The sequence below is a fragment of the Enoplosus armatus genome, chromosome 11 (genome assembly GCF_043641665.1).
Source record: "Enoplosus armatus isolate fEnoArm2 chromosome 11, fEnoArm2.hap1, whole genome shotgun sequence".
NCBI lineage: Eukaryota > Metazoa > Chordata > Actinopteri > Centrarchiformes > Enoplosidae > Enoplosus > Enoplosus armatus.
In genome coordinates this window covers 13,449,437-13,464,807 of record NC_092190.1, presented here as the reverse complement: position 1 = coordinate 13,464,807, position 15,371 = coordinate 13,449,437, and the positions used below count along the sequence as shown (strand labels likewise).

Here is a 15,371-nt window from a genome sequence, read left to right as displayed (position 1 = left end):
TGATCATATGTACCCTCCTGATTAAGACAGTTTACATCATCAGTATCCCCACAGACAGTTGCCACATAGACAAACATTTAAAAGCGTGACTGGAAAAACTACAGGACACAGTGAACATTTTAGTGGACATAATAAACTGGATGCCTGCCGTGGATGGGGAGTGCTGGGGAACACAGTCACTACAGATGGAGTCAGTCTGCGAGTCAAAGGCAGAGAGACTTCAAACTGGGCACCAGAGCGGGCTCCCTGCGGCTGGAATCCGCGTCTTTACTCCTTCAAGCATCCAACTCTTTATAAAGACCATCCGCTGTGGGGAACCTGCGAAATTAAAGGATTAAATAAACTACAGAGTGCTCTGGTGAGTGTCAGCTTTTATAACTTTTATCAGGAGGGGTCAGATGTGATTAATAATCCAGGCAGATCCGCTTCCATTGCGGAGGGAAGCTTAACTTTTCCAAATGCAAGCTGGACCATGTGCGTTTTTAGTTTCTATCAAGTGTTCTCGTTCATAACTTCACGCGCTGCGTGTTCGAGATGTTTTGTGAGAGAACCTGATTGGACGCGGGGGGCTGTGTGTGGGCTACTGCGCGTTCCTCCGTTATTTGTAACCCGGCAACTGTCCCAGTGAATGACCAGTTGAACAAATCCTATTAATGACACCATTATTGAACCTGAGGAACTCTGCGGAGAACAGTCTGCACTGAGGACGAAGTGGCTGCAGAGCACTTGAACGTATTTATCAAGAGGTTTGTCACTAGAAATGGTTGAGCGAGGATTATGGCATATAATATTTAAAATATCACAGTGCCATCCTCAAACTAGTTTGTCGGGTCTCTTGTAACGCCTGATTTCTCATATATATTCCAGATATGGATTTTGACACGCAGAAGCCCCCTCTGCGCAAGCGCGCCCGCACGTCTCCTCCCTCTACCTGAGAAGAGCTCACCTGGATCCAACGAGACGGAAGTTTTGTGAAGGCAGGACACACCGCAAATCTTTTCCCGTCTCCTCGAACAGTTTCTTTGGCCTTCAAGCAACAAATAGAGGATCTCCCGTCAAAGCAGGATGCCACTCGTCGAGTTTTACAAGAACAATTTAAAGGGCTTTTCTAACCTGAACCTGTAGTTCAGCGACTCATGGTACGTGGTGTTTTTCTCTGAAGGAATCCAGAGCACGGGTTGTTTGCTGATTCCATGAGCCGATTTTAAATATGTGATTTGTAGATAACAGCAGACTACTTTTAACTTCACCAGGAACTGCTACACATGTGATTTCTTTTATTTCAAAGACGAAAAGTACTAAGATGTGAATGCAGTGACATGGCAAGTAGTGTGTCACTATGTTTCCAGTATTTTCTCTGAAAGCCTGGTGTCTTAAAATGGATAATTACATCAATGCTGGTTAATCATTATTAAACATCTGCATCTGTTTATTTATTTGGAATCTCAGACCAAAGCCAGCCTGCTCTCCGTGCAAGAAGAATGAAAGCTCTCCGCAGAGTGCTCCGAAGGAGATTGCACCCACTTAAACTGGTGATAGTGGCCCTGGTCTTTGTCACGTTTGTGTTCTTCATACAATGGGAAGTGGGCAGCCAAAGCCAACAGGAGGACCCGTGGCTGAAGGAGATGGCAGTGAAGCGAGATGCCATGCTGGGCATGGTGATGGGAGCTGTGAATAACTTCAGGGACGCGATGCCAAAGATGCAGATCAGAGCCCCTGTACGGCAGCAGGACAGTGCAGACAGCGTGTCCTGTCTGCCCGGTCACTACACTGCAGCTGAGCTCACGCCAGCTCTGGAGCGGCCACCTCAGAAACCTGTTGCTCCTGGAGCAGCTGGGAAACCTTTCCACACAGACTCACTGAGCCTTGAAGAGCAGAAGGAGAAGGAGAGGGGTGAAGAAAAACACTGCTTTAACCTGTATGCCAGTGACCGCATCTCCTTGAGCAGGGACCTGGGCGCAGACACGAGACCACCAGAGTATGTCACTTTGGTACAATCTTTGTGCCTCTGGTAAAGCTGTGCAAAAATCCCTCATGTGTACCTAATTTGTCATTCAAAAGTGAACATAGTTGACCAAATAATATTCAACTCTTTTTCCAAATGATTTTGATTTACAAACAACATGTAATTGCACCACCTAGTGGGTATAAATGCAGCTTTGATTCTGTACAAGAAGTACTCTACTTTCTTTATTACTACTCCATGGATTAATGTACTGGCCCAGATTCTAACTCAAAGTCTCACACACACAGATCAGTGTAATATAGATGGGGTAAAGCAAATCTGACTAACCCAAACACATTCATCATATTTGCTTTTTGCCACTGGGGAAAGTCTGGCAGAAACCACAGAGATGATTGTTCTGACTGAGACTTTGTTTCAGCATGCCTGCCCAGTTACTGTGGCCAGTTCAGAGAGGAGCACAGTTATGTTTGGCTAGCTACAGTACATCCAAGTGCATGTAAGTCCAAGTACATGTCAGTTCATGACACGGACATAAAGCCTGTCCATGTACCGGCTATCTTATTTGGGCGAATTACAAAGTCTCTCCCACTCTGATATGGCAGGTATTTCAAAAGGCTGCTGCACATGCGGTGTCACAGCTGAAATGGACACCCCACAGGGGAGAGTCTGCAGATGTAATAACTAGACTATTGTGCCACTCAGGAACTGTACAGGACAGTCAGATCTTTGTGCTCTTTTTTTTCCCCTTCTCGCTGCAGATGTATTGAGCAAACCTTCAAGCGATGCCCCCCCTTGCCGACCACCAGTGTGATAATTGTGTTTCACAATGAGGCTTGGAGCACTCTACTGAGGACAGTATACAGTGTCCTCCACACCTCCCCTGCCATTCTCCTCAAGGAGATCATCCTGGTGGACGACGCCAGCGTGGATGGTAAAATTCAACAGGGCCCTTCAGGACCGCCCTGCTCTCTTTTGGGTTCGATTTCATGCAGCAAGTTGGGTGGGCAGCTCTTTGCTGTGCCACGAAATGTGCAGACAGGAGCTCCCTGCTTGTTCTGTGGCCCGTGAAGTGGGTTACAACAGGAAGCGAGGGGCTGCTAGTGAATACTTTCCTAAGAGGAATTAGCAGTGGTTGTGCTTAGAAATGAGTCAGAGTTAACTCTTGTAAACAGGTCTGATGTAGGAAGGAAACAAAATGCTGGCAAGGAGAGAGGTTTCAGGGAATGCAGTCCATCTGACTTTCTGCACTCTGTTGTTTGTTGGGAGCAGGCCACAGATGGAGGCCACGTTCCATGTTGAAGATGAAAGGAAGACAGCTTTGTCATTTTTCATCTGTTTGAGTCCCTCACCCTCCAGGCTGAGGGCTGTGAATATTATCTACTTATCACTTTAGCAATAGCCCTCATAAGACTGTACAATGTTCACTCATATATTATTTCAGATCAGATTTTTCATAATGTTCTTCTCAACCTATAACTTTATGTCTAATGGAGATCCCATACTTTCAGATGTGTTGAAGGACGACCTGGATACGTATTTGAAGCGGCTGAGCATTGTTCGAGTTGTCCGCCAGCGAGAAAGGAAAGGACTCATCACCGCTCGGCTCCTGGGTGCCGCCGTGGCCACCGGAGACACGCTCACCTTTCTAGACGCCCACTGTTAGTCAACACCGCTGATATTACTCACACATTAAAACCAGTTGCATGCTAGACACACCCGTACTTACACACCCCCTGCTCAACAACATAATGGCTGCCATGGCTTTACATTCCAAAATTAGCCATTAAGTGGTTATTGTTAAGAAAGATGTCGTGACGCAATGTCTGCTTTGCGTGTGTTGTCAGGTGAATGCTTTCATGGGTGGCTGGAGCCTCTGCTGGCCAGGATAGCAGAGAACTACACTGCAGTGGTGAGTCCTGATATAACCACTATTGATCTCAATACTTTTGAGTTCATGAAACCGTCCCCATATGGCCAGAACCACAACCGGGGCAACTTTGACTGGGGCCTCTCCTTCGGATGGGAGAGTCTGCCAGATCATGAGAAACAAAGGAGGAAGGATGAAACATACCCCATCAAGTAAGCAAAAATGTCTCATGAATAAAGAATATCACCTTTACATGAACTCTTGTTTTTTGCAGGAAATCATTAAATAATGACATTTCTCTATAGGACTCCCACATTTGCTGGTGGGCTCTTCTCCATCTCAAAAGAATATTTTTACCATATTGGAAGCTATGATGAAGAAATGGAAATCTGGGGCGGTGAGAATATTGAAATGTCATTCAGGGTAAGACGTCACTTGGCTGTCATTCTGGACGTGCAGCATTTTTGTTATTTGTCATTGGGCCTCATCCCTCAAAGGGCTGTAAAGGCGTGTCTAACTGTTATGCATCTGTCTGTGCTGTCTCCCATTAACCTGCAGGTGTGGCAGTGTGGCGGACAGCTGGAGATCATCCCTTGTTCCATTGTTGGTCATGTTTTCCGCACCAAGAGCCCCCACACCTTCCCCAAGGGTACACAAGTGATTGCTCGTAACCAGGTGCGACTGGCGGAGGTCTGGATGGACGACTACAAGGAGATCTTTTACCGTCGTAACCAGCAAGCCGCACAGCTGGCGAAAGATGTACGTACTGCTTCAGACTCTTTATGCGCCTCTGAAATCCTGCACGTCTATCCTGGGATCCTTTCAAATGCAGCTTTATCTTCTACTCCTCATGGTCATATGTAAGTGGTTTTTAAGACCACTCATTATCCCTGCCCCCTTAAGACAAGTTTGAGCAAATCCAACTCCAGTCTGTGAATTGCATACAACCAGCATTAAGTCTGATCATGACTTACTGAACATACTCTGCAGGGGAAAGCATAGACCTACACTTAGTGGGAGGACCATATTGTAATTCTCAATGCATGAATTCGTAGAAATGAGACATTCTTTGAAATGGAGAGCAATAGATGAGGTATTAGGGGCTGAAAGCTGTTAACCGACAGAGAAAAAGGGGCCTGAAGGAAGTCAGCGCTGGTAAATGACAGGCTCTCAGCATTTCTCAACATGTGGTCCCGTAGGTGCCATAAACGGTTCCCTCAGGGCTATACCTCACAGAGCGGGCCAGCCCTCTCCCGCTGGCTTCAAACAGACACGCCGTCATCAACAGCTTCAAGAAATACGCTGGAGTAGCTATCAGTGTGCACTAGTGTAAGCAGCATCCTCGCCATTATAGTAAGTGCTCTCATTATTCAAGAGCATGAGGTGCCTGCAAATCCTTTTAAATGTGTGGCTACGCTTCAGTTTAAAAGGAACAGTGATCGAGTACTTGTCGGTAGTTAATTTGTTTAATAAAGGAGTCATTAGAGCACCGGAACAGAGTCACTGATTTCAGAAAAGTAAAGTGATGATGATATAAGTAAAATAATTTAAAAAATCCAATGTGGAATATTCCTATTCTCTTTGAGGTTATGCCTATTTGTTTTTTGCAGTGGAGTCATATGTTTTATTTCTGTAATTGAATGACTTTTCAGAGTGTGGCTCTATGGATGGCAGTGTCAGTCGGTCAGTCAGGCCACCACTTTGAAATATCTCAACAGCTATTGGATGGATTGTCATGAAATTTGGTACAGACAGCCACGGTGCCCAAAGGATGAATCCTAATGACTTTGGTGATCCGCTAACTTCTCCGCTTGCTCCACTATGAGGTTGACATTTTTGTTTTCTGGTGAAATATGCCAACAACTATCAGATGGATTGCATGAAATTTGCATCACTTACTCATCATCATCGCAATAACATTCCCACCTGCCTCAGTTTAGTGGTTATTAGCAAATGTTAGCATGCTAACACGCTAAACTAAGATGGTGAACATGGTTTATACCCTATATATAACTTTATATCCTGCTAAATATCAGCATGTTAGCATTGTCATTGTGAGCATGTTAGCATGCTGACATTAGCATTTACACAGTCTTATTCAGAAAACTGCTTCACAGCTGCTCCTAAGTGACCTTATTCTATATGTGACAGTGTTTTTGTCAGACATGTCACGGTAATGATGAGAGCAAGAGGAGCCTATCTGAAGTCAAGACGGAGCATCACTGCTTTGTAGTTCAACGCCTGCAGAATTAGCCCCGTTAGTAACCAGCATGCCTGCAGTGTGTTGACAGACTCTTCTCTCCTGCCTGCCATTGTTTTAACAGAGGGCTTTTGGAGATATCTCCAAACGAGTGGACCTCCGAGCGCAGCTGCAGTGCAAGGGCTTCTCATGGTATTTGAAGAACGTTTATCCAGAAGTCTTCATGCCTGATCTCAACCCACTCCGCTTTGGCTCGGTAAGATCACACACCCCACCACCAGCTCTCCTCTTTCCAAACCTCAGAGCTCTGTCTAGCCACTGTGGGTTTCCACTTAGGATCTCCAGAGGGTACTGAGCAGTTCCAATTTGACACCGCTGACAACACTCTAGAGACTAAAGTTGTTTGAACAGCTTGCACTGGATGTTAGTTTTTCATTTTGTTTCCTCTCACTGCTTTCCCCTTCCCTTTTCTTTCTCCGTAGGTAAAAAATGTCGGCAAAGACTCGTGCCTGGATGCTGGAGAGAACAATGAGGGTGGGAAACAGCTGATCATGTACCCATGTCATGGATTAGGAGGAAACCAGGTCAGTTAGAAAATGTACCTTCTATCACTGAATGACACGAATGTGGTTTAATCACAGCGGTTGATGGCATTATTTTTTCCTTTGCGGTAGTATTTTGAGTACTCCACACATCGCGAGATCAGACACAACATTCAGAAGGAGCTGTGTTTGCACGGGGCAGAGGGGGCTGTGAGGCTGGACGACTGCCAGTATAAAGGCAGGAACACATTTGCAGGAGCAGAGCAAAAATGGGAACTGAAGGATGTGAGTTTGGCCTTTTGCATTTTCTGTGCACTCACTTGTGATTTCAGATACTCTGGTTATCATTTTAGGAAAGTAATGGTTTGGTCTTCTCTTCATATAGAACCAGTTGTTCTACATGCCAGGATCGAACATGTGTCTGAGTGCCCGTCAGGAGCATCCCTCTCTGGCCCTCTGCAACCCCTCAGACAGATACCAGCTCTGGTCCTTCGTCTGAGTGTGCAAACTACCACTTTACAAAATAGCCACTCTGTATGCATTGGCATACTAGGACATGAGTATACTATACTGCAGTTTTTTTAGATTAATGACATTGAGTTTTAATTTATTTTTATACATAGATGAACTGAACTGCTGCTGCTGCTGCTGCTGCTGCTGGGAAGTTTGGACTTTGAGAGAAACCACATTGTGCCACTGCTGGAAGGAAGCATTGAAACAATGCTCCCAATCAGACTGTGAACTAAGATTCTTGGAACAATGAAGATGCACTGCGTTGACAAGTGCCTCTTTTGTGTTTGAGATGTTTTCACTTCTCCAAGTCTTCACAACCAACACATGCAGTATTAGGCATATGAAGCCTGAGAGACGTACAAATCTGAAACAAAATCATACAAAGAAATACAGTAGATCATGTATATTATAAACAAGGAGTTCAACATCCCAAATGTTACACACCAAAGAGACTGAACGTGAAAACCTGAAACACACAAGTATGTTGTGCATTGTCCCTTTTTTTAAATATTTTAATAATGTAAAACCTTTTATTTGCTACCGTCCAGTGCCTTAGATGTTATTTTATACTGGGTGGGTGGAGTGGTGGAGGGATGGGTGATGGTGTGGTGGGGTTGTTGCAGTTTTCTGTTGATGTGGAACAATGTCTTCTACAGCGTTGTGATCAAGAGGGTCTTCAGATCAGGGTTTGATTGGATTATTTCATGAAGTCATTTTTTTTCTCCAAACTCTAAGACCAGAAACCTTTGCTTTTATAATTTCTATGAGTAGAGACGTTATGAATGAAGAATGATCATTTGAATATCAGTTTAGACCTGCATTTGAGAGAAAGTCCTTAAACATGAACAGTTGTGTTCGGACTTAAGGTTTTTGTGCTCATGAAAATAGTGAAATTGACGTTATTATTGAAGATTAAAATGCATTTTTATTTGACATACAGTTAATACTTTATTAAAACCTGCATGCAGTCAGACTTCATTATTGATTTCTAAGATGAATCATTTTCTTCTTTTTATTTGCGCCAGTGTTTACCTGTTTAATTTCAAATGTAATGCTTTGGTGCTTATCAAAAGGGAGCTTTTAACATAAATGAATGCACAGAAGGAACTCCTATTTGTTGATCAAATGCCTGAAACTCCCCCTCCTCATCTAAACAGGGGTCCACTAATGAATTTCTGGTGCAGGCACTAGTGTGAGGATGGCTGTGGAATATTATAAATGACTTTAAGTTTGAGACTGGGTGAGGAACAGATCAAATGTGTGAGTTTGCCTGTGGAATGGAAACTGTTTATGTTGTTGTCAGACTGTCTTGGTATGTTTAGGTCAATAAATTCAGTTGGGTAGTACTGCGAGCCACTTTGTCTCATTGCTCCCTGTGATCTGCAGAGGGCGCTTTGCACCAAGAAATTACGCTGAACAACTGAACAATGTTGACTAACAATTTTAGCAATTTTAATTAAATTTATTTCAAAACCATGTGAAAAATGAAACAACTGAAAATGAAGTTGGCTCTATCTACAGTTGGAAAACCAAACACATGGGGAAAAAAAAGCAAAATTGTACCATTTTGTGCAAAACATATGCATTTCACAGAATAAGAAAAAGAATTAATCAAATCAGGCACATGAAGCTTTACAACTCACAATCAGCATGAAACAAAAGACAACTTTAAGATAGTGAATCAATTTACTCAATACAGACTTTTAGTAAAACACAATAAATACACATTTCAATATATCATTCATAATAAATACTGGAAAATAAAATCCAACACAGGATTCTTAACTGGATGCAGTGTCATTGTATCTAGCCTTCTCACACTGTATGCTTTGGCACAATTAATCTGTACTATAGGCCATGTTGATGCCACTGATTGCCTGACAGCAGTCTGTACGCTTCCTTTGTGCCACCGAGGTAGCATCAGAGGTCCCAGCTACTCGACAACCACACAGAGCCATCACAACTGATACTAGTGATTATACAATATGGGCAGATATTTGCAAGCTTGGAAGAGGGACAAATATCTGTATTCATGCAGGAGCAAACAGCTCAAGGTAAAGAACTTCAGCAAGGTATTACAGTAGTACTATTCACTAAATTGTTGCAGTCCCCCAATTGTTGAGTGGTCACTCCAATTTCCCTTTTGTCAGTGATTTTATAAAGGTGTTAAAAGGTTATTTACAGATTTTTGGTAAACATTTTTTGAATATCTGGCTGTTAAGTCATTTTCAATGGCTCATGGGACACAGGAGTCATAATGTGTAGCTATTACTGATATGAATCATATTTGATAATAAGCTTTGATTGTCAACCTTGAACATTTGTTTCCTCCATATACAATTATTGAACCTGTGGCATATTTTTCATTAAACTAATGGTGCTTTAAGTACAATATTAAGTACCCTGACAGTCAATTAAAAGTAATCTCAGTCCACTTTCCAAGAATTTCCTCTAAAAGAGAGTGCCTTTTAAAAACCGTCAAAACTATTGCACTTAACACTTCAGCAGAACAAATCAACATCATTATTGGATCCACATAAATAAACATCTTAGTTATTAGACAGTGGAATGTGGCTTTTACAGCGTTCAAAAGCAGAAATCCAATAACCAGATCCTTTACGAAATAGTGACACATTATTTTGGGTCAATACTTCGATGGAGACTGGTTACTGATGCTTTTCAGATGAAGCCTCTTATGCTAATTCAATGATAAAGATAGAGTTCTGCTGTCTATGATGAAACATAGAGCTCCTCATTCTTTTGGAGATATGACAAAGTGCTAATTTATTAATATCCCTGTATCTTCATTTGTAGTGACACCTGCAAATCACGGGATATTCTGAGAGTGAACAGTGGAGAGAAAAAAAAAACAAGTGAGGGGCCATGTTTTTTCCACCGTTCAAGTATTTATCAGTTAACTGCATGCCACTGGACCCCCACACACATGTGCATAAGGCTGTGAATTGATTTCTGACAGTTTATGCTACTGATATTGTATTCCAAACATACAAATAAGAATCCAGGCTTTTTCATGCTTTTCAAAACCATAGAAAAGCATATAATAGCGACAAAAAGAAGAAGAGAAATGTACATTATGTATACAACACATTTTTATATAAAACAATGGCAATATTTTCCCCCTAAATGTCACTGAGATTCCCAAAACAGCATGCGTATTGTTATCAAAACATTTACAGTATATAAGTATACACATAATTCAGAAACAATAAATAAACTGACAATAAACATTTTTTGCACATTTGACACATACAGTAGACATAGAAAAGTTCCATCTACAGTACAATATCTGCTTAAAACTAGAACTTTACATCTGAAATTACAAGATACATTGCACAGCATGACATAACTGATGTTTTAAAATGTTTTTGATCTGTTCCATCTTGCAGTTAAGCGCACATTGTAGTGGAGAAACCTTCAGGAGCAAATGACTCCTCAAATAACATTTCCATCATAAACCTATGGCTTTATAGTTACAGATGAGAATGTACGACGGTGCTGTACATTGCTTTGACATTTAAGGTCAGATAATGCAAAAAGGCCATGATTACTCTCCCTTAAAATACCACTTGGTCAGGCTCAAGTAAAGACATAATAATGAAAGAACACTTCAAAAGGTGAGGCCCACTAAATGGCTGTGACCTCGGGGCAATGGTCTGGTAAAGGGAGGTTCTTAGTATTGTTTGCTAGTGAGGTCAGGTCAGAGTGTCCATTAACACTGGGCTCTTGCTGTGGCTGTTCATCTGTCGTACATGAGCTGTGGCTGCTGTAGGAGCCCTGGGCATTATTGTTCAGGAAGTTTTGAAATTGTGTCTGGCTCTGGTTGTCAGGCTGCTCCACAAACGCTGCTTTGGACAGCGCCTTCTTCTCCTGATCCGGCGTGTAGCAGGTCGAGGGGGCGGCAGCAGCAGCGCCGTTGGTCAGAGAGAAAGGGTGATTAGCCGGGTATTGTTCCTCAGCCTGATTGGAGTAGTTTGTGTACTGTTCAGCAGACACGTTGAATGGTCCTTCGGTCACGCTGCCGTTGGTCGTGCTGACTGGATCCTGGAATGCTAAGGCTTCCCCGTAGGGTTTACTGGGTTGGCTGGTTTGGCCATTAGAGACGGCGCTGGAGCTCCCCAGCTGATAGTACTCAGCTGAAGAAGAGTTCATTAAATAAGTGTTTCCGTTCATGTGGTTATCATGTGCCACCGAGCCATCACTGTAACACAGCACAGAGGACAAGGGGACCACCTCGGTATGAGACACTGACAGGGTTGTCATGTCGTCCTGGAAGTTCTCAGACTTCTCTTCCTCCTCATCGTCGTCCTCCTCATCCTCAGAGTCGCTGTTAGCTAAGCTCTGGGTGCTGGAGTCAGACAGTCCGCTGCAAACACTGCTACTATCCTCCTCATCCTCGTCGTCGTCGTCTTCGTTTTCCTCTTCCTCCTCCTCCTCCTCCTCCTCGTCTTCTTCATCTTCTTCCTCGTCTTCGTCATCCAGCGGCTCCTCCATGTCATCGGCAGCCTGCAGGTGCATGCTGGCCGTCTGTGGAACGGTGTCAGACAGAGAGTACTCCAACCTGTGCTGCGACTGAACGAGAGGGTTTGCGCTTCCCAGGTCGTTAGTATCACCACGGAAACCATTGGCGGACGCCTGCTGCTGCTCGCGACTCTTCTCCAGTTCGAGCTTCATTATGGTGTGCAAGAAATGGGTCCGAACACGGATGGGATTAAACTCCACTCTCCCAGTTGAATTGCTGCAGCCCTCTTTTGTGCAGCCACATGGAAATGACATACGGTCCACCTGAGGAAAACATGACATTTACTGTGCTATTCATTTTGTTTTAAACAGATGACATGACTGAACCAAAAATGAAAATGCTTTCTTTAACATACTGTATCAGTCATTGATCCCTGCACCTTCTCTTTGAATGTACAGTATGTTTTTCTGTTTACAAAACTGAGGATGTGCGCGTCATGGGCTTTACCTGGCACTTGATCCCTGCGATGCTGCAGGCACAGGTCTCTGGGTCACAGAAGACTCGGCAGTCACAGCCGCAGTCCTCTCTGGACATCCGGATAGCTCGCAGTTCGTGTTTCTCTTCCACGTCAATCTTCTTTACCCCGGAGGAGCGCAGCAGTGCCCGGCGCTTTTTAGTGGTAAGAGGCTGCAGGAAGAAGTACTCGTCTACCTCTGTGTTATCCAGATCGATGTCATCGTCAGAGATGTCCTCTGCCGTGAGCGTGTTGGCCTCTTCAGACTCCACTGTGCCATTCTTAGTCAGCTGAAAACAAAGAGGAGACACATCCAAGACTAAGTCCAATGACAAAGTGGCCAATTTCTTCACATACTTGATACTGATATCATAACGCCTACTGATACTGCCTTTACCTTAAGTTTGATTGAGTTGAGTTTCTCCTCCTTCAGGTGATCTCTGAGCATGTCTCTGTGGATCCTCTCCTGCTCCAGGGCAAACTCACCCAGGGAGTACTGCCTGATCCAGCTGTGTCTGTTGGACATGCCCAGCGTGCTGCCTCCCTGGCTGGGCACGCTGGTGAAGCCCTGCCGCCGGCTGAAGTAGTACACTGTCACATTCTCAAAATGCACCCTCCGCGTCCGCAGGCGCTTCTCTCTTTTCAGTATTGAGTCAGCTGTAAAGGAAAATGGGAAAGCTTAAAAAGGTGGTACATTTGGTGGTGCATATAATTGTCATCTTGCTTGTAAACTGTTTTCGATAATTCATTAATCCAATGTGGAAAGAATTAAAGCTCCACATTATAAATCACTGCATCACATACGTTCTTCCATGTTGGAGTAGAACAGTTTTATAGCCATGTAAAGCCTGTTAAGATAAGTGACGTTTTTATGGCAAAATTCTGTCTTGCCAGGTCTACAGCGATCCTCTACATATCTTAGCACAGCTTTGCAGGGAAGGATTTCATCACATCTCTGTGCTTCCGCTTGGCATGTGAGTCCTCAGTGTGTGTCTTTTTAAGGAGAGCTCTACGAGAGGGAGGGGCAGAGAGGAGGGCAACGGTGGAGCATAAATAATCCCCTGCCTGGCCCAGAGATGAAGAGTGCTGGTTCACAGAAGCAGTGTTCCCAGCGTTCACCCCAATATCAGACAGGACAGGACAAATAGAAACCATCTGGTTACAACAGCTCTCCACCCCACGCAAGAGGGACAATGCATTTCATTACAGATGTAGAGCTGTCAGGGTACAAAGCAAAGCTGAGCTTCATTATCTACCAAAAGAAATGCAAACAGCTATCAGCTTGGTGTCAAAACAGTTAACAGATGTTAATGTCTTTGTAATCTGCTTTTCTTTAAGAATGTCTATGTTAAAGCCTATGAGAAAAAAACATCTCACACATATTTTTCACAGTTTTGCAAGCTATAATCATTAAGTGTTCCTTTACCATTTAAAGACAGATTCAGACCTGACTGTTTCTAAACCCTAAAAACACATTACAGATGTGTTTCCTCCTCTCCCCGACACAACAGCATGGGATGTAAAACCACCTAGGACTTAATTGTTCCATCTCTCTGCCAAGACAGTCAATCACTGTACCTGCACATGTCACTTCACAGGAGTGAAGTCTTCATGGTGCACAGCTCCCTTGTTGCTGTTAGCTACCAGCAGCTGCAGCTGACACAGAGGCCAAGCTCAGCCTTTAGGGACGTAGCACCCTACTTGTGTCTCACTACAGGGACGGGGGCCCTGTCACCCATCTGCACATCATTCACATAGATAACAAAAATAGTGCATCATCAAAACACAAATGTAGTGTTGACTTTGATTTTAACTAAAACGAAAGTAGCCAAATTGTGCTCATACACACACATGCTGTCAAAACGTGACTCCTTTCTTTTGTTCTTTAGGATTTTTTGGCACCGAGTATCTGGATGCTTTGAAAAATCCCCCAAAAGGATTAATATACTACACCTGTATTATCTAGTTCACTCACATTCTGTCTCATCTCTTAGATATTAAGAGTCACATGTGCACTGCGTTACTTATTAGAGATGACTTCAGTGTCCTTTTGAACCTGCAGAGGGGACATGTCTTTTGTGGTTGGTTTATCTTCCATTAAGACTGCATTATTTAATACGAAGCCAGTTCAAGCCAGGAATGAATGTGGAATCTCTCAGTAGCAGACCTCTTTTGAAGTGTTTGTATATTATTTATATAAGCAAATAAATAAGACAATAATTTTATGTACTGAGAGAGTGGTACCTTTACATGTACTGTGTTGCACACACACAGCTTGAGACTGCATCAGCTCATTTATCTGGCTGGGCCTGTACACTGATGCTGTTCCTAATGAGTATGGCTGTCTGTGCATCCTTCCCCTTTATTACAGCACTAGACTCTTAGCATCACTCAGGCTCCTTTCCTCTCCTCTCCTCTGCACAGCTACAACTGTACATTCATATTATGCTCCCTTATCAACAGACATGCAGATTTGTTTTCTTTGACCTGCATCCTGCATTGATTGTGAGCTACAAAATCAGGCTGTCTCTCTGAGTGTTATTCCCGTCCTGATTAAAAATCCCTTTCAGTGCTTTAGCTTTGTTTTCCTCGAGATGAAATGATGACATTAATCTTACTGTCAATAGCACACGTTAGCAACACTGAGCACAATGCATGAATTTAAAAGGCACAGGCACTCACGGGTGAAAGGGCCTGAGGCAGAGGGGTTGACACTGTCACTGCTGTCCCCACTCTCACTGCAGGAGACCTCATCATCAGACTCCCGCAAGGAAGAGCACGGGGAGGAGGAGGCTTCCACCTCCTCAAATTTCCTCTTCAGTATTCCACTCATGGCCCGCCGCATCTGCACCTGAAACCAAAAGACAGCAGAGGGGCCACACATTATTTAATATCCAGTTTAGGGCCTTCATAATCCTCAATACACTCAATTAGCAATGAGACCCAGACCCCCCTCCTCCCTTCACACACACACACACACACACACACACACACACACACACACACACACACACACACACACACACACACAATCTCTCCTGCCGCTATCCCAGCTCCCAGGCATTCCCTGGGCGATTGATCACCTTGGCACAAAGGAGTTGAGATGGAAGGAGAAAGCTGCTAATTACATACTACGTCTGCCTTACAGGAAGTTCATTCCACTGCCTTTGATTGAGAGGCTGGAGTAAAAAGAGACCGGGCCAACTTCTCTTGCACAGCTGCCAGTCAGGATGAAATTATCTATAATATATATATGCATTATGTACAATATTATGTGATTGCATTTTAT

The 15,371-nt window shown here is 43.6% G+C and overlaps 2 protein-coding genes across 2 annotated transcripts; one reads left to right on the top strand and one right to left on the bottom strand.

The window, feature by feature from the left end:
* The first annotated feature begins 1,481 nt into the window (after positions 1 to 1,481).
* galnt3 (UDP-N-acetyl-alpha-D-galactosamine:polypeptide N-acetylgalactosaminyltransferase 3 (GalNAc-T3)) lies at positions 1,482 to 7,136 on the top strand. The gene is made up of 10 exons (XM_070914380.1): positions 1,482 to 1,978; positions 2,725 to 2,897; positions 3,475 to 3,624; positions 3,811 to 4,045; positions 4,139 to 4,256; positions 4,392 to 4,592; positions 6,158 to 6,289; positions 6,516 to 6,617; positions 6,708 to 6,860; positions 6,961 to 7,136. The coding sequence occupies exons 1-10, from the start codon at positions 1,482 to 1,484 to the stop codon at positions 7,072 to 7,074; spliced, it is 1,875 nt and encodes a 624-aa protein (XP_070770481.1). The 3' UTR covers positions 7,075 to 7,136.
* A 3,597-nt stretch (positions 7,137 to 10,733) lies between these two features.
* On the bottom strand, positions 10,734 to 14,927 carry csrnp3 (cysteine-serine-rich nuclear protein 3). The gene is made up of 4 exons (XM_070915144.1): positions 14,765 to 14,927; positions 12,480 to 12,739; positions 12,076 to 12,372; positions 10,734 to 11,891 (listed from the first exon to the last, which is right to left on the bottom strand). The coding sequence occupies exons 1-4, from the start codon at positions 14,925 to 14,927 to the stop codon at positions 10,734 to 10,736; spliced, it is 1,878 nt and encodes a 625-aa protein (XP_070771245.1).
* Positions 14,928 to 15,371: the final 444 nt, after the last annotated feature.